The 17,692-nt window shown below is 54.4% G+C and overlaps 1 protein-coding gene across 1 annotated transcript in view; it reads left to right on the top strand.

Annotated features, from left to right (window-relative positions):
- The window catches only part of COL15A1 (collagen type XV alpha 1 chain), a 95,541-nt gene that overhangs the window by 17,931 nt on the left and 59,918 nt on the right, over positions 1-17,692 (top strand). Inside the window, exons 4-5 of the mRNA XM_045840807.1 lie at positions 15,315-15,862; positions 17,048-17,122. Coding sequence (XP_045696763.1) covers positions 15,315-15,862; positions 17,048-17,122 — 623 coding nt within the window. The remainder of the gene's footprint in view (positions 1-15,314; positions 15,863-17,047; positions 17,123-17,692) is intronic.

Consider the following 17,692-nt stretch of genomic DNA (forward strand, 5'->3'; position numbering starts at 1 on the left):
TCCTGTCTTGCCCTGTGTTCCCCGCTCAGCTCCAACACCCAGACAGGCTACGAGAGGCCTCCCGAAGGCCTCCAGCCAAACCTCGAGAACGCCAACGGTGTAAATGGAGAAGGGGAAGCATATGCTGTTCCTCACCCAGATCCTTGTTTCAGGGAGTGGGGAGGGGGAGGCAGCTGGAATTTAGTCTGAAGTCTAGGAGGCCAGTGTTTACGAGCAACACTCCTCACTCCGTCGAGGGGTGAGAGCCAAGGGCAGGCATTTTGCAGAAGGCTGGTCATCCAATCTGATTAAGGGGCTGCCAAAAGGATGGAGAGAGATCTCAGCCTCAGGGAAGTTAGCATGAAGCCTCTGTGAGGTTGCAGAGACAGGTTTGCCCCGCTGTCTGAAAGGAGAGTGTTCCTACGAAGCCTTTCATAAGCTGAAATGGTGTAAAGTGAAGAAGCAATTACCTTAGGACACATCTTGTGAACAGAGATATGAAATGGATCGAGATAAAGCACAGATGCCCTCAGACACACTTCAAAGCTACAGAGGCTTGCTGCTGAGATGCCGAGTGTAGCTTCCGGGAAGGGGCTCGCTGGGGGCCACTCTTGCTTCTTGGGCACACACCGCTTCTATAAGGCTTGCTGCAAAACAAATGCTGGGTGCTGTTTTCGCCTTTTTTCATAGAAGCAAAATCCTCTTTGGAGTTCCCTCAGTTAGTGTAAACAGGTCCTAATAATGTAGGTCTTTCATGACAGCGAAGTAGCACAAAGCGAGCTTTCGAAAGGCAGGGATACTTGTATTACATTATACCTGAGTGAGGCTATTATGTGCATGTTGAGCTAAATGGTGCTGGTGGGATCACTACGACAGTCGCTGGTGTTCATCAGAATTCTTTGTGATTGAGGATAATAGATGCTACATGCTAAGACAAGCGTGCAGTCACTCTTGTCCAGAATCCAATAAGCTCATTCATTCACTCACATGGGCATTACACACTCATTTATTCACCCATCAATGCTCCAGTTTTGCTCACCCCAGGCAAGGCCCTGTGCTAGATGGGAGGGGTGGAGAAGCTGGGAGATAGAGAGATGAAACGGGAGGTGATGCATCCTCACCTGGAGGGCCCACGGCCCATGGGAGACACAAACAAGTCAACAGATAACAGCAGAGTAGTGGGGAATTGGGACTTACTGGGAAACTCAGCCAGGGAGGGTTTCTTAGCAAGATGGTGACTCATTTGTACTAATCTAGACAGAGTCCCCCTGAGGCTCAGCTTCCCGCTGTGGCTGCTGTGGACCTTCCTGGATGTCTTTAAACACCTGAAGCTCAGTGCAGGGCAGGGGAGCTGGGGAGACAGGGGAGGTCACTGTCACTGCCCTCCTGGAAGACATGGGCTCCTCCTGGTCAGGACAGGCTTTACCTGGGGACCAGCTCCCTTGTGACCACAAGCTTCCTCCTACTTCAGACCCCTCACCCAACGTGCGCAGATTGTGGGCTGGAGCCCCCAAGCTCCTCTGCATCCTCCAGCCCAGGGCTACTTGGCTGCCTCACCCCAGGAATCTACTCACTAGGGAGCTCAGCCTCCCATCAGCTTGGTGGGGATGTCTCTCATTTGCTGTGCTGCTAGCAGAAGGAAGCTCCATTTTGGCCGGGGCCCTGCGTAGGTCTGTCCCCCGGCAGAGGCATCTGGAGTCCTGCCCAGGCCTGTGCGTGGGCCTCAGCCCTGCTGCTCTCTGCCTGTCCATGCCCCCTGCGCCATGATTCCCCACAGCTGGCTCCCCATCCCAGCATTAGGCTACCGCCTTACCCTCCACCACACAGGTAGGGCAGTGGGTCTCAAACCAGGGCATCTCCTGGAGGCCTGGCTGAAGTGCAGGGTGCCGGCCTCACTGCAGTCTCTGATCAGTAGGTCGGGAGCACAGCCCATGAATTTATACCTCTGATCACTTCCCAGGCTATAACCGAACGCAGGCCCGGCTGCCTGCCGCTTCAAGAGACAATACTCGAGAGGCAGGTGCTGATGTAAAGGGAAGTGGTTTTATTCAGGCGCCGGCACCCTGAAAGATGGGAGACTCTTGTCTCAAAGCCCTTCCTCTGGAAGATGGGGGACTCTTGCCCGAAAGCCCATCCCCTCCTCTCGGTGTGGGAAGAGGGAGAGGGGAACAGAACAAAGAGATCAAGGGAGGGCAGTTGAAAATTTCTCTACGTGCAGATGAGCGTGGTCCATTCCGACAAGGCAAGTGGCGGTCTGGTGGGCTTCTTCCTGGTGTAGTCATCTGGGCTCCACGTCATCCCGGCTTCCCGTCATCCTGGCTCAGGGATGAAGGTCAGCAAATCTCCCGGAGCTGGGATGCCTGCAGGTCAGGGTCTGTATGTTTTGAAACTAGTTCCTAGGAATCTTACATAGGCATGCTGCTTATCTACATGCTACATATTAGTCAGAGACAGCATTTGCAGGAACAGTGTCTAAAGCATGGTGGGCTGCCTTACAGTTCCTCCCTGTTACAACTTCCTGCTCTTACAAGGCGATGCTGCGGCTGCTGGTCTGGGAACGACCCTTGGAGAACTGTGGGTGTCCTGGTTAAGCAGATGGGCTGTGCAGCTTGAATCCAGGCTGTTTTGGTCTATTCTGTCTCTACCACTGACCAGCTGTGTGACCAAATCCCTTTGCAGCCCCATCTCCTCATCTATGAAAGAGAGGTAACAACAGCTTCCTCTCTGGGTTACTGAGAGTATGAGATGACCCAGCCTAGGCCATACTCAGCAAACAGTAAGCTCTCAGTGAACGCATTAGATTTTTGGCCGCTGCAACAAGTCACCATAAACTAGCGGCCTGAAACAACAGAAATTTATTCTTGTAAAGTTCTGGAGGCCAGAAGTCCACGATCCAGGTGTCGGCAGGCTCTCGGGGAGAGCCCTCTCTGCCTCTCCTGGGTCCTGGGGGCTGTCCATGCTCCTTGACTCCGGGCTGCATCGCTGCAGCTCCTGCCTCCGAGGTCACAAGGTCTCCTCCTCTTCTGTCAAATCTCTCCTGTGTCTCTTACAAGGATGCTTGTCATTGGATTACCCACCTGGACAATCCAGGGTGCTCCTTTCACCTCAGGATCCTTCATTTAATCATATCTGCAAAAGACTCTTTTTCCAAATAGTGTCTCATGACCAGGTTCCATGATTAGGAGGACATGGACATATTTTTTTGGAGGGCCATCATCCTACCCACTACAGTCAACACAGGCCATTGTCATTCTTGTTTAGTTGTCACTTCTCCCAGAAGCTGTGCTTGGGCCTGACCCTAGCTTCTTGCCTCGAATTTGGGGAGGGGGTGGGGCCCCACACTGATGTCCGGGTTTGAGCTCCTCTGGGTCGGCACCATTTGGCTAAAGCCATTCCAAGACTGGGGCAGGAAACTCTGCTTGTGAAGTTATCCTGGCCACACGGTGGCATTTCAGTCTGTCCGCACTGCAGTAACCTGAGGAAAACAGCGCTCTCAGCCCCAAGACACCTGTTTGGAGCCCACTGTCTGTGTTGTTTCTCTCACCTGAGCCGGGTACACCTGAGGGAGCATTTTCAACTAAGAACCACATTTGACCCTCACTGCAACGGAGTGGAAGAGGCTGGGTCACTCCATGTTTCAGGAGAGAGAGACAGGGAGGAAAAATCACCCAAAGCTACCTTTCATGGCAATCATAGACAACAGTCTAGGGGAGAGAAAAGTAGTGTGTCATCGGCAATAATCAAATAATCATCGTACTTGATTAAATGCATGCTTTGACTAGGCCCTCTGCTCAGTACTCTATGTCTGCTGTCTCAGGTCACTTTCAAAACTCTCTCCCGAAGCAGGTGGCATTATTTCTGTTACAGATGGAAGAACTGAGGCATAGAGAGGTAAAGTGCCTCAACATTGCGCAGCTTTTAAATGCTGAGCTGGAATTGGAAGCCAGAGCTGGCTGAGTCTTTCCCGCCAACACCATGCAGCTTGGAGATCCTTTTCCCAGCTCTGAAAATATGTCAGGTCCGCCCAAATGAGAGCAGTGGCTGCCTGTGGTCAGCACGACCAGAGTCTCCAGCCCTCCCAGATCTGTTCAGAAGGTGAAGGCTGTGAGAGACTGTCTCTTGCTGGCAGTGGAGCCCTGAGAGCCAATGGGAGGTGCTGATGTTGACCCTAAGAGTGAGGGGGAGGGGCAGTCAAGGCAATGGGGAGAGAGAGGCAGACGTGCTCAAGGTCACCGAGGGCTGGGACAGTCAGGGCGTGTTCCCTGGAGTGGGTTAGCCTTGGGTTGAAGTGACATTCCTGGAGATGAGCAGAGGGAGACTCAACTTTTTCCACTGGACAGAAGAGGCTTTGAATCACCAGTCTAGGACCTTGTGGGTGAGTTAGTCAACCTCTCTGTGCCTCTGTCCCCTCATCCGCAGGTTGGGAACCTTAAGACCAGGGTTGTTGTAAAGAACGAACGTGGGCTGTGAATGAGCATCACCGGGAAGCTGTGCAAACGTGCCGTGCCCAGGCCGGTCCTGGACCAGCGGCATCAGCATCTCTCGGGGTGGGCCTGGGCATTAGTATTTTTTTAAATCTCCTGATTCTGTGCAGCCAGAGTCAAGAACCACTGGTCTGCAGGTAAAGAAACTGGGTGTCCAGGACGCCGTGAGGGTTCAATACACAGGAGCTCTTATCATGCATTCACTTGCGCATTCACAGAAGTAACGTTTATTGGGCGCCTCCCGGCACCAAGCCCTGTGCCAAGCCCCAGGTGCCACCTGTGCAGGCCAGCCGCTCACGTTCACTGGCCGTCCATTTCAGCATTGCTCCCCGGAAAATGAGTCAATTGGGTTCATCTTTTTGTGAAGACGTGACCCAAACTTGGTATTCTGAGAAGGTTTCATTGCCAAGAGGAAAACACAGAAAAGGCACCCACATCAGAGGGACTGAAACCCTCTGTGCAGGAAGCGCGATCAAAGCTCCGAAGACCTTCTGCAAGGCGTCTGGGAAAGGAAGAGTGGGCTGCGCATGGCCTCCCGGCCCCGGCGAACACCGCCCCTGCGGAGCCCCGGATCCAGCACCCGCTGTGTGGAAGCGCTCCGGTGGGCGCGTTTCTGCTGGTCGGCTTCTCTCAGCCGCAGATTTGTTTCTCCGCACGAGGCTGGGATTGGAACCCGGGATGTGAAACAAGTTAAGCCTGAGTAGCTTTGGTGTGAGTGTGTGTGTGAGTGTGGGTGAGTGTGTGTGGGTGTGCGAGAGCACGAGAAAGTACCGTGAGTGAGTGTGTGAGTACATGTGAATAGGTGTGAGGGTGAGCACGTGCAGGTGTCAGTGTGCATGAGTGTGGGATGAGTGTGGGTGAAGGTGTGTGCTTCTATGCGTGTGTGTATGACTGTATGTATCAGTGTGTGTGACTATGTTCACGGGTGTGCTGTGAATAGGTGAGACTATTGTATGAGTGTGTTTTTACACATGTGAATCTGTGTGTGAGTGTATGCGTGACTGTACGTGTGACTGGATCTGTGCGTGTGAGTGTACATGTGACTTGGGTGTGTGCATGTGTGTTAGGGGCTGAGGGGCCTTCTCCTTAGCCTCCCACCCCCGTACCAGTGGCCCCCTCTCTGCCACACCCCCTCCCTGACCCTGGGGAATGCCATTCGAAACCCTGTGGTCCAGCTGTCTGCACCCGAGAGCCTGCCCTGCCAGCTTCTGGGTCCCTGTCCCCTTCCAGCACCGAGCCTGGCAGTTTTCGGGAGCTGCGAGTGGTCAGGTGCTGTCTTCCAGGAGGTCATGGCGTGTTCCTGCCTGGTGCCCCTCATGGGTCCCTCGTGAGGCCCCTCCTCACACCCCCCACCCCAGGCCCGCTTTCCTCGCATTTTCCTCCCTGAGCCCTGGCGGAGCCCTCCAGAGCGGCCTGCTGGGGTGATGACTCACGCCTGCTGATGTCATTGTGGGGACTCAAGGCCCTCATCACACTCAAAGAGCCTTTGTTCCCCAGATGGAAAAGAAGGCCCATAAACTGAGAGCAGTTGACTACAAAGCTCTCCCCAGATGCCCGCAGCTGCTCACACCTGCTCACACCTGCTGGCTGTAACCTACCACGTGGGGCACGTGGTTCCGAGGTGGTTCTGTACCCGGGTGTCCGGACCAGAGGTCTGGGCAGGCGGCAAAGCAGGGGTCCCGAGGCCTCACTGCAGGAAGACAGCAAGACCCTGGAGCCAGTCTCTGCCCAAGGGGTTTGCGTGTGCGTATGTGTGCGAATGTTTAGGGGGCTGCGGTGAGCAGACCTGGGTCTCAGAATGAGGGAGGCATACCACCCTCTCTCCAGGCTGGCCCCTCAGTTCCCTCGTCACTGGGACTCCTTATTCGATGATGTTATTTGTTATTTAAAGGCTAAGAGTTAGAGGGTGGCTGTGAGGGGAGCTGACAAGAGATGAGAGGCTGGCCCAGAGTCAGCCCGGCGAGGACTCACCGGGCCCTGGGCACTTGTGCTATGCAGGGCCCTGCACTGGGCACAGCCTCACTGTGCTGTGGGCCAGCCAGGCAGGTCACTCTACAGCTGAGAAGTGAAGTGACTTGCCCAAGGTCACCCACCAGTTAGTGGAAGACCTGGACGCAAGCCTAGGTCTGTCTGACATCAGTGCCTGAGAGGTTAACCTTCACCTGTGGCTTCCAACCGGGAGAAGGCCTCAGACTCACCCAGGCCCGGCCCTGGAAGACTCTGAGTCCATGGGGTCAGGGGCCAGGGGCCAGGGGCAGACCTCTGTCTTTTCAGAAGCTCCACAGGTGACTCTGACGTGTGGCCAGGACAGGAATGTTCCCACCGCGCTATACCACCTCTTCAGATGTGAATCCTGATTCCAATCGCTTTTTATCCTCATAGGCTTGGAGCCATAAGTAACTTCTCCAAGCCTCAATGTTCTAACCTGTGAAAGGGGGATAGTAAAATTATCTGCCTCATAGAGAAGCAGCTGTGAATATGAAATGATTGGCAGAAAGCTCTTCGAATGGTGCCCAGCATGCAGCAAGCCCGCAGTGAACCTTAGCTGCTGATGCTACTGTTTCTTGTCACTCATCCACAGGCCACCCTTGGCTGGGGACTGAGAGATGCGTCTGCAAGGTCCATGCCCAGGGGCCCATCTCTCATACTATCAGAGAAGGAAGGGAACTAACCACCAGGATGAAGCAGGAGGAGAGTGTTTGGATGGAGGGATGGACAGGGACGATGGGGACCAGAGGCATGCCACCTCTTCCCTGCCAGGCCTCAAGGGAAGCCTGGGGCAGTGGGCTGCAATGGGCAGAGCCCAGCGTCGGGGCTTCAGTGCTGGCTCCTGTCTTGGGGCCTCAGGTGAATTACTTCCCCTCTCTGGGGCTTGGTTCTCTCCTCTGGAACTGAGGACTCAGGGACTGAATGGTCCCTGCCTTGCCTTCTTCCTGGAGGAGGGAACAGGTGAAAGGAGGCTTTGGACAACAAGAGGGTGCTGGGTGGGTGCCTTCCTGCTGGGGCTCTCAGCTGGGCCCAGCTCCTTCCAGCTGCCGGGCCGGGCAGTCAAGCTGCAGGGCCCACACCTTGCCAGTCTCTGCCCACCTCCCGCTCCCTTCAAAACCATCCTTTTCTCAGTTCAGGCCAAAGTCCTGAGAGAGAGAGAGAGAGAGAGAGAGAGAGAGAGAGAGAGAGAGAAGGAGAGAGAGGGAGAGAAGCTCACACAGTAAGTTCATTGAGCAGGAAAATTCTTATGCTATATATGAAAACCGGAAAAGGGAAGGAGGCAGTCTAAGTTTACATGTAGAAAAATGCTCTTCTGTAGTTCAGAAAAATGAGGTCTTTCATTGTTGGCAAGCCCAGGTCTCCCTTCTAAGTTGGTCCAGGATTTTTCCCCTGGCAGGGGAACAGTTCTTTTTCTAAGAAATGCATTGGTGGTAGGTTTTTCTAAGAACCTCCTGCAGCTTTACGGGGTGTAGACGGACCCCGTGCAGCCTGGATTCTGCTGTGCCCACTTTCCTGAGAAGGGAGTCAGGTAGGGCCTGGGGCCTTTGGGGACTCCAGCCTGGGTGGAGTGATGTTTCCTCCTAGGCAGAGCTGTGACATTTTCCTGGGCACATCACTCCCTGCCTCTGGCCAGGCTGCTCTGTCCAAAGAAGAGTGGGAAGGCCTGGGTTTGTCCCGATCCCTGCTGGAGTCATTCCTTCCAGGCCCGAAGGCTGTGGGCTAAAGAAACCGCAGCTAAGGGTGATTAGAGAGATCAGAAGACAGACGGCAGATGAGGAAAATGCAGAACTGGAGACTCTCAGGCCTGGCAAGGGCCTTTGGAAACCATCGAGTCCAAGCCTCTGGTTTTGCAGTCGAGGAGCCTGAGGCTCAGAGAGGAGCAGGACTACTCAACATCAGACACTCAGCAGGCGGCCCTTCCTGCCGCTCTGCACAGCGTCTGGGAGGTCACGATGGGGAAGTCGAGGCCGACTTCTGCATGGGTCCCAGGGGGCAGAGGCAGGCCCAGCCATAGAGGTGGGGGGCTTCAGGGAGATGTGCCTAAGCTCACCAGGGGAAAGAGCTCTGAAGACAGAATTGTCCCACCGTAGTCAGAGCTGCTGTGGAGTGAGCTCCCCAGCAGTGGAGATGTGCAAGAACAAACCAGATGGCCTGTTGGTGGGTATATGGCAGAGGAAATCCCTTCTCCAGATGGTCAGCTGCTCTTTGTCTACGGGGTCTGGGCTCGCTGAACTCCCAGCTTCCTGTCTCTCCAGGGAGGTAAGAGGAAGGGAACACGCAGGCCAGGAGGTCTGATTTGGGGGCCACCTCCCCATTGGGGGATCCAAAGGGAAAGGAGAGATGGTCCTGAGAAGATGCCAGAATGTCCCCCTCCCAGGCAGGACAACCCAAGAAGGAGCAAGGAGGAGGGTCACGGGGTCTCTGAGGCTGCCCAGCTCATGCCACAGGTGGCAAAGGAGGTAGCAGGGACCCCCCTCTCCCCAGAGGCTGAGGGCAGGGAAATCCAGGCCAGAGGGACCCTGCTGGGGCCCCCAGGGCAGTCACTCCAACTTTACCAGTAAACTATGGCCTGTTGGCTTCAGCCCCTAGCCATAGGAACATGGGGTCCTCCGGACCTCCTGAGCCCTGTCCCCAGTGGGAATACACCAGCCACTTGAAGCAGTCCTTGTGTCTCCTTAAAGCTGACTGAAGTGTCCTGTGGGTCTTCACAGCCACAGGTGGGAATGAGCGATGTCGATGTCGGGAGGGGCACCTTTTGCTTTCCCAGGCAGCTGGTCGAGGAAAATGACAGAGGATAGGAGGCAGCATCTGGATTCTAGGATTGTAGTCCTGGTTGGCCACAGCTCCCTGTGTGACCTCAGACCTGCTATCCTGGGTCCCTTCCAGACCTCTGTCTCTGATTCTCCTGTAGGGATCCCAGTCTCCCAGTTTTACCAGGCACAGGCAGTGTCCCGCGCCCCTGAAATCACAGAAGTCTTCCTTGGGTTTGGTGGAAGTGCAGTTCTCCGTACGGCCACCAGGGGCCGCTGCCGCGCACGAGCCTGTCGTGTCCTCAGCCTCCCCGGTTCCGCCTCTGTCTGGCTTCTCGCAGTTCTTGTTGACCCGGAGCCAGAGGAACGCTTCTTAGCCCCTTCTGGCCTTAAACGCTAACAAGTATGAGCACTGGGCTCGGGGCCCAGATGTCATCTGTGAGATGGAGATTTGCAAAGCCAGATACAGCTCCCTAGGGAGGCAAGGCTCCAAAGCCCCGGCTAACCCCTGGTACTCCGCAGGACGCCGCAGGTGGCAGGACTGAAACAACCCATTGCACAGAAGGGGAAAGGGAGGCCCCGCTGGGGAGGAGAGGCAGTAGATGTCCTGGGGTCCATAGCTGGGAGGAGGAACAGAGGGAGGTGTTCCACCAGTTCTTCACCTCCTCCAGGCAGGTCGCTCTCATCTTTGTGCAAGGAAAACCTGCCCTGTTTGTTTCTTTGTTTCTGGGATTTTGTCCTAGTTTCCATGGAAACTGGCTTTGGACCCCTGGGAGGAAAGTCGCACCCTGCAGCGACTGCTCAGATTTTCCCCTTCCCGGTCCATCTCCAAAGCAGTCTGATTCCTCTCCCAGTGCCCTGGGGTGGGGCCGCCCCAGACATGTGCTCTGGAGCCTGAACGGAAGACTGCAGGGGAGTGAAGCCCAGAGGCATCTGTCTGTCCCCTGTCCTCAGGCCCCGTTGCTGAGCGCCTGCTCTGTGGGGCTCCCGTGTCCTGGGGGGTAGCTGAGTGAGCCTGGAAATTTTCCGCTGCAAGAATGTGAGGAAGGCTGTTACTGATAGAAGGCACCGCATGAGCATAGACAGAGACAAGGAAGGGGAGGATGAGGAGATGAAGCAGGGGGTGTCTTGAGTGGAATTTCGACTTCATCCTAAAGGCACTAGGGAGCCAGAAAGGCTTTGGAACTTGGGAGCTGTGCGAACAGACCACTGCAGAGACACCTGGACTGTGGGTTCCTCGGAATCCGAGTTCTAGGTTCAGCTCCATGACCCCAGCACCACACGAGGCACGGTGTGGGGGCTTTGTACGCGTTGTCAGAGTCATGAACTGGAAATGTGTGTGGAAGAACCCCCGTTGTGAACAAAGTCATCCCGGTGCATGAGTGAAATGAGAGACGGAGACTGGGGTCAGACTCAGCCCCAGGAGGGGGTTGGAAGGCAGTGAAGCTACATCGGCTGTGTCGGAGTGGATATGGTCTGTGAGTCTGTCTCGTCTAACACCCCGGTACACAGATGGGGAAACTGAGGTCAGCAGGGGAGAGCGGTTTGCCCCAGAGCATAGTTAATGGCAGAGCTGGGACTCCCCTCCAGAGCCCTGCCTCCCTTGCCTGTGTCCTCTCGTCCCATGGCTGTGTGCATCTTGGGGCCCATGGGCCCAGCATCGTGGAGGTGGCAGGGAGCGTGGTCCTCCGGGTGATGGATGAACACGCAGTGAGTTCCTTGTTGGATGTGGGACTTCGGGCCAGACCTCAGCAACCTCTACCAGGGCCTCAGTTTCTGTGCCTGGCACTTCCTGTGTGCTGCGTGTTTTAGGAATATTATTTTATTCAAGTTACACAATGTCCAATGAGACAGGTACTATTATCTGAGAAGTGTGGTGCCTTGCCATGAAGGGCCCTGAGGTTCCTGAGGCCAGGGCTGCGTGATCGCCCCCCCCATCAGCATGCCCCCTCCAGCCTGCCCCTCCTGGATGGTAGGATGTCTTCCCACCAGCTGTGATCTCCATCCCTCCAACCCCACCCCTTCCTGCCCTGTGCAGAGCCATTCCAGGACAAGCCTATGGACCAAATTGCTAGGCCTGTTTGTCTTGGCTCCCTGACTTCTCTTGTCTCCCCTCCCTGGTGGCTGCCTGAGCAGGTGGCCCTCCTGCCAGAGGCCAAGGGGAAATGATCCAGCAGGCCCAGATGCAGCCCTGAGCATGGGTCACTCCAGGCCAGGGGTCGCTCCCCGCCACACTACACCATGCCAGGGGACCATGTGTGTGGAGGGAGGTGGGGGCTGCTGAGAGCAGGGCTGGGCTGACTGGAGCTTCCTCTGGATTTGTGGTTTGGCTCCCTCTGTGGCCAACCCAGTGGAAACAAGATCTTTCAACTGGTGCCTGCACACTTGTCCTCCCTGGCGTTGTCTGAGGCAGGGGCTGCGGGGAGGGACACTGACACCTGTGATTCCCAGTCACCCCGAGGCAGAATCACGCCTGCCCTCTGCCCCTCCTTGCTTCGATGCTCCACCCGCTGCTTCCCGGCTGTGTCTCCTGGTGATGGAACTCTCTTCCTCACCCATCTCCCTGTCTATCAAACAAGGAGAGTGGGTAGATTTGTGATTTTTTTTAAAGCAGAATCTCTCTGGGACTAAGAATTCCCAGAATTGTCATATGGAAGCCCGGGCTAGGCCCATTAGGCAGGTGTCCTGGTGGGAATGTTTCAGCTTCTGCCCCCATCTGTCCCTGGGCCCCCTGGGCACCACTGGGAAACAAATCACTGGAGGGGAGTCTCTGGCCCATTTATTCCCTGTGGAACCACATGTTCTCCAAACCTGGAGCATCCCCTGCAGAGGAGCTCCCCATCCTGTTCTCAGTGGGAGAGGGAGAGAGGTGGGGGGACTGGAGGGAAAGCTCTGCCCTGGAATAGAGGGAGAGAAAGCAGGGCTGTCGGCAGGGTGCTCACGGTTTTGTTGTGTTTTTATCTTTAAACTGTGGAGGGGAGAAAAGAAGTCCCAGTGGGTGTTGGCTTTTATTTCTATTTCTTTTCACTCTTTTTTCCCCCTCCTATGCAAAGATGGGCTATATCTGAGCAAGGAAAAGCAAGAAGAAAATGTTTTGTAATGTCTACAGGGGGGTAGAAGGAGTGCATGTCTTTAAAAGTGTGTGAATGCCTGTACTTTTCACATCATATACATGCTGTGAGATTCAAAAAGTAGAAAAGAGTATTCGGTGAAAAAAAAAGTCTCTTGTCTCCCCCTTCCTTGGAGACGATCTCTGCTCTCAGTTTCTTGGGTATCCTTCTGGAGACATTCGAACCTATATTTTAAAACACATTGTATGTAATTAATATGTACTAATATTTGTATTTCCAGTTGATCACGATGCTATTCTGCACCTTGTTCTTTTGTCTGTTTTTTATCTAATACATCTTGTGAATTGTTCCATACTAATAACTAAGGAATCACACCGTTTAAAAGCCCGCATTGCATTTCATTGTACAGATACATCAAACATTTATTATTTCTTTAAGCTTTCCAGAGAGGGATATTTTGATACATTTTAATCTGTGCTGCAATGCATATTCTTGAACATGTTTTCCACGTCACATGTGTAACTGTATCTGTTAAAACAATTCATAGAGGTGTCATTACTGGATCGAAGAGAACTTGTGCGCTTGTATTTCAGATCAAATGTTGGCAAAGTACCTCCCCCTGCTGTTCCACCAATTTCACTGCCCACCCCCGGCCCCACCCGGTGGGGTGGCAGGAGGGGGGCCTGTCTCCTCAAATCCTCACCAGTGATGCATATTATCTGATCTTTACCAAGCTGATGGGGGACATGGGGTATCTCTGTGGCCTTAACTTCCACGGTTCTCATTCTGGGGGAGGTTGACTGTCTTTTCCTGTTTTGGAGCCATCTTTATTTCTTTTGCTGTGGAAAGAATGTCGTTCTCTTTGCCCATTTCCCCCCTTGAGTTGCTGCCCTCTGCGTGCCCCTTTGCTGTGTGTGTCTGGGTAATTACTCTGTCATCTATAATACATGGAACAATATTTTTGTCCAGTTTCAGCGTTTTATTTGATACTGTGGGGATTTTTATTTTGCTCTTCAGAGCTTTTAACATTTCTGTGCAGTTAAATTTAACCACATTCATCAAGGATTTCCTTTATGCCTTCTAGGGTTTGTTGTACCAAAGATTATTTTCCGTTTTAATGCATGTTACAAACTAAAGAGAAAAAGCATTGGATTGAGAATCAGATCTGAGTTCACAGCCAGCAAACCCCTTTCGTCTTTTAATCTCACTTACGCTTTCTGTAAAATGAGGGGATGGGACTTCATTCATTCATTCATCCATGCATCAGCCCTGAGACAGGTGGTGGGATCACAGAGGTGAATGGTGTGGTCCTTGTCTTCATGGTCCAACAGTAAGAGAGGCCTGGTGTCCAAGAGTGCAACGCAGCGTGCTGGGGGCTGTGGTGGAGGACCCGGGGTGGACTGAGGGGACCGGAAGGCAAGGAGGAGGGTGAAGGTGTGGGAGGGGAAGCAAGGGACTTCAAGGGAGGTTGGGGCTGGGCTGAGTCTTGAAGAAAAGGAGTTATTCTGGCGAAATAGCCAGGTGGTGCAAGGCCGGGCAGGGTGGGTGACAGAGGGGGAGCATTCGAGGTGAAGGAGGAGGACCTGTGGCTGCATGAGGCCCTGGCAGACGGTGTGGGGAGTGGAGGGTCAGAAACAAACAGTATCACTAGGTGCAAAAACCCTGTAGGCCTCTCCCAAACCACCTCTCTCTGCCTTCCCCACGTGCTGGCAAGAACAGGCTGCTGGTGGGCGTGTAAAACGGCACAGCGGCATCTCACATGTTCTCCCCACAGGAACGGGTGGTAATCACCTGGCGTGATGGAGGTGTTAGCTCAACTAAGGAGGAAATCTCATTGCAATATATAAATATATCAAATCAACATATCGTATACCTTAAAGGTACAAAATGTTACATGCCAATTATGTCTTGATTTGAAAAATGGCACAGTTGCTTCAGACAGCTGAGCAACATTCAGTGAAGCTGTGGGTGTACAGCCCCCATCACCCCATAAATGCACCCTCAGGTGGTGGCATGACCTGCACAGGTAACGATGAGGAGACAGGTATCAGGAAGCACACAGCAGTAGTGTTTGTGATGTGAGGGGAACTTCACGTTCCACCAACAGAGAGGTGAACCCATCCATTACGGCTTATTTGCACCATAGAGTACAGTCGTGAAAATAAGACCCAGAACCACGTGCCTCAACCAAGACAAATCTCAAAAACGGTGTTGACTGGAGAAAAAGTGCCTGCCGACATTGATATGGGGTTAAGAGTCACGCGCAGCGGCCCCACAGGGTGTTAGAGACACACCCCATCAGGTCGTGAACCTGCGAGAGAGACTGCAGGGAATGACCAGCACCACACCCCACCCAGTGGTGTGGCCGGGGAAGACGCTGGAAAGTCCATGAAAGCATCTGCTGAACTGATGTTTTCTTTCTGAAGCAAAGTCGGGGGCACATGCTTGTTCCTCATATTGTTCTCTTTTTTAAGATCTTATTTATTTATTTTTAGAGAGAGGGGAAGGGAGGGAAAAAGAGAGGGAGAGAAACATTGATGTACAAGAGAAACATCAATTGGTTGCCTCTCACATGCCCCCAACTGGGGACTGACCCGCAACCCAGGCATGTGCCCTGACTGGGAATTGAACTGGTGACCTTTCAGTTTGCTGGATGATGGCCAACCCACTGAGCTGCACCAGTCAGGGGCCTCATATTATTCTTTAAAATGTTTTTAATAATATATCTAACCCAGCGTTTCCCCCAATTATTATTTCAATATGTAATCAATGTAAACATTATTAGGAGTATATTTTACATTCCTTTTGCCAAACTACGTATTGGAAATTTGCATTTTCTACTTATGGCCCATCTCAGTGGGGATGACCCACATTTCAGGTGCTCACCAGCCACGCTGGGCCAAAGGCTATTTATTATGCTGTACAGTACAGGGCTGACCCACAGTCAGGCAGAGGCTGTATCAGCTGACCTCTGAGATGTGCTATTTCCAAACAAAGTGGACTGTATGTGTGACACACAGCCTCTCTCTTCCTCCCTGCAGGACAGCCTTCCCATGGTCCCGTGGACCTCACGGAGCTCATCGGTGTCCCACTGCCTTCATCCGTGTCCTTCGTCACAGGCTACGGCGGCTTCCCAGCCTACAGCTTCGGGCCCGGCGCCAACGTGGGCCGCCCGGCCAGGATCCTCATCCCGCCCACGTTCTTCCGGGATTTCGCCATCAGTGTCACGGTGAAGCCCAGCAGCGCCCGAGGCGGCGTGCTCTTTGCCATCACGGACGCCTTCCAGAAGGTCATCTACCTGGGCCTGCGGCTCTCGGGCGTGGAGGACGGCCACCAGAGGGTCATCCTCTACTACACGGAGCCCGGCTCCCACGTGTCCCAGGAGGCTGCCGCCTTCTCGGTGCCCGTGATGACGCACAGGTGGAACCGTTTTGCCGTGATCGTCCAGGGCGAGGAGGTGGCCCTCCTGCTGGACTGCGAGGAGCACAGCCACGTCACCTTCCAGCGCTCCGCCCGGGCCTTGGCTTTCGAGGCCAGCGCAGGGCTCTTCGTGGGCAGCGCGGGAGCCACGGGGCTGGAGAGATTCACCGTGAGTGCAAGTCCCGCAGGGCGGGTCGGCCGCTGGACGCCGCACCTTGGACAGGAGCGGCTGCGCTTCCCAAAGCCTGATCCTCGCGTCCTCACGGGGGGGGGGGGGCGTGCGCGCAGGGCGGGGAAACGAGGGCCGGAACCCAGCGCCTGCGTTCCTGAGTCCTCGGTGTCGCCGGAGGGCTCAGACAGTCCTGGGTCTTCTGAGCCTCCCTGTGCTTTCTTATCTGAAAGCGGGGAGAACAAAACCTAGGCCACGGGGGTCGTGGGGTCAAGTGCTAGAGCCGGTGTGAAAGCACGTTGTTCCATCTGAGGCACCGTAAAGAGAGCAGGGTTTGTCAGACCCCCCCCCCACCCAGGATTTCTCTCTCCCAGCAGGGGTAGCACGCGCCGTGATTTTCGCAGGGCGGCCGTGGGCCGGAATGCCTGCGCGAGAGAGTTTCGCTCTCTCCTTTTGGACGGTGGGCCCTGAAAAAAATATCAGAACCCTGAGTTGACGGTCAGAATGGGTTTGTGGGTGGGAGCCATTCTACAGAAAATCGCTGAGCTACGGCGGTTATTCATCGAGTCAGCTAGAGTACTGACTTTGGGCTTACCGGCGGCACGAGGCGGCCCCGTGGGGCGGGGGTGGGGTTATCTGCAGCAAGCTGGACGACTGAGGACTTAAAGAAGTTAAAATCCGGTTAGCAATTTTTAAACACTCGCTCTGGGCAGTTGTGGAGAATGAGTTGTCAGATGTGGGGGGAGGAGGTGAGCATGGAGGGAGGGAGGCCAGCAGGCAGTTCTTCTTGGGACGAGGCCTTCTAGCCAAGGATTACCCAGCTACAGGTGAAAGACACGTTCGGATCCCAGAGAGGGGAGATGGGCATTTCCGGGCCTGCCCCTGACAAGTGGGAGGCCTGGGGCGCAGTTAGGAGGCTGCTGAGGTAGCCTGTGCTTTGCACACAATACTGCCCACCGGGCTCTCCAGCAAATGGGGCTCAGATTACCTCGGCTCTAGCAGAGAACCCCCTGAATGAGAGCAGGCCAAGAGGTGGCTTGGCTTCCTTGTCGCAGCCACCAGGCAGCACATTCTCACACCGTCCTGTCCCTGGTGCTCCTCCGTCACCAATGCCATCGTGTTTTCGCCGGTGGTTGTGCTAAAGATGTGCACGCGGTGGTTTCTGACCCCTCTGCTTTCCCCCAGGGCTCCATACAGCAGCTCACCATCCACCCTGACACCAGGACCCCGGAGGAGCTGTGTGAAGCCGAAGAATCCTCGGTGGGTGAGCCGCCATCTCCCCTCCACTCGCCTCCCCCCGCCCCACCTCCCCTTCCCTCCACAGAGGGCCCTGCAGCCAGCCCAGCAGCCGGTCTGCCGGGAAGGGCTGGGCGCCCCGGCGGTTCCTCATCCCCAACGTCACGGGGCCTCCACATTTTCTCAGCTTGGCTGGTGCTGCCTCGGGTTCTATTTTGGGCTTTTGGGCTTTACTTTATTATTTTTAAGAGCTTGGTGGTCGGGGAGGGGGGCAGGCACGGTGGTGTTTCTCCCAAGGTGTTAGTTTTTTCTGCCGCTGTGGCAGCCAATGGCCTGGCTTGCAGACTTCCTGCCAGGAAAGGGTGTCAGGGTTCTCAAATCAAAGCCAAAATTCTCAGACACCCTGAATTCTTATAAAAGTGAACCTAAATTTAGCTTTTGTGCTTGGCAAATGAATACTCACTTCCTGAGTTAGAAGTGGGGTCGTTTTTTGTTTGTTTGTCTGAGCAATGAAATGTGGAAGGAAACAGAAAGAATAAACAAGCGTGTGCACCTCCTCAATTTCACTCTGTCCGTCTGTCTTTCCAAGACACA

This window comes from Phyllostomus hastatus, unplaced genomic scaffold, assembly GCF_019186645.2.
Source record: "Phyllostomus hastatus isolate PE091 unplaced genomic scaffold, TTU_PhHast_1.1 phas_contig_34, whole genome shotgun sequence".
NCBI classification, from domain to species: Eukaryota; Metazoa; Chordata; class Mammalia; order Chiroptera; family Phyllostomidae; genus Phyllostomus; species Phyllostomus hastatus.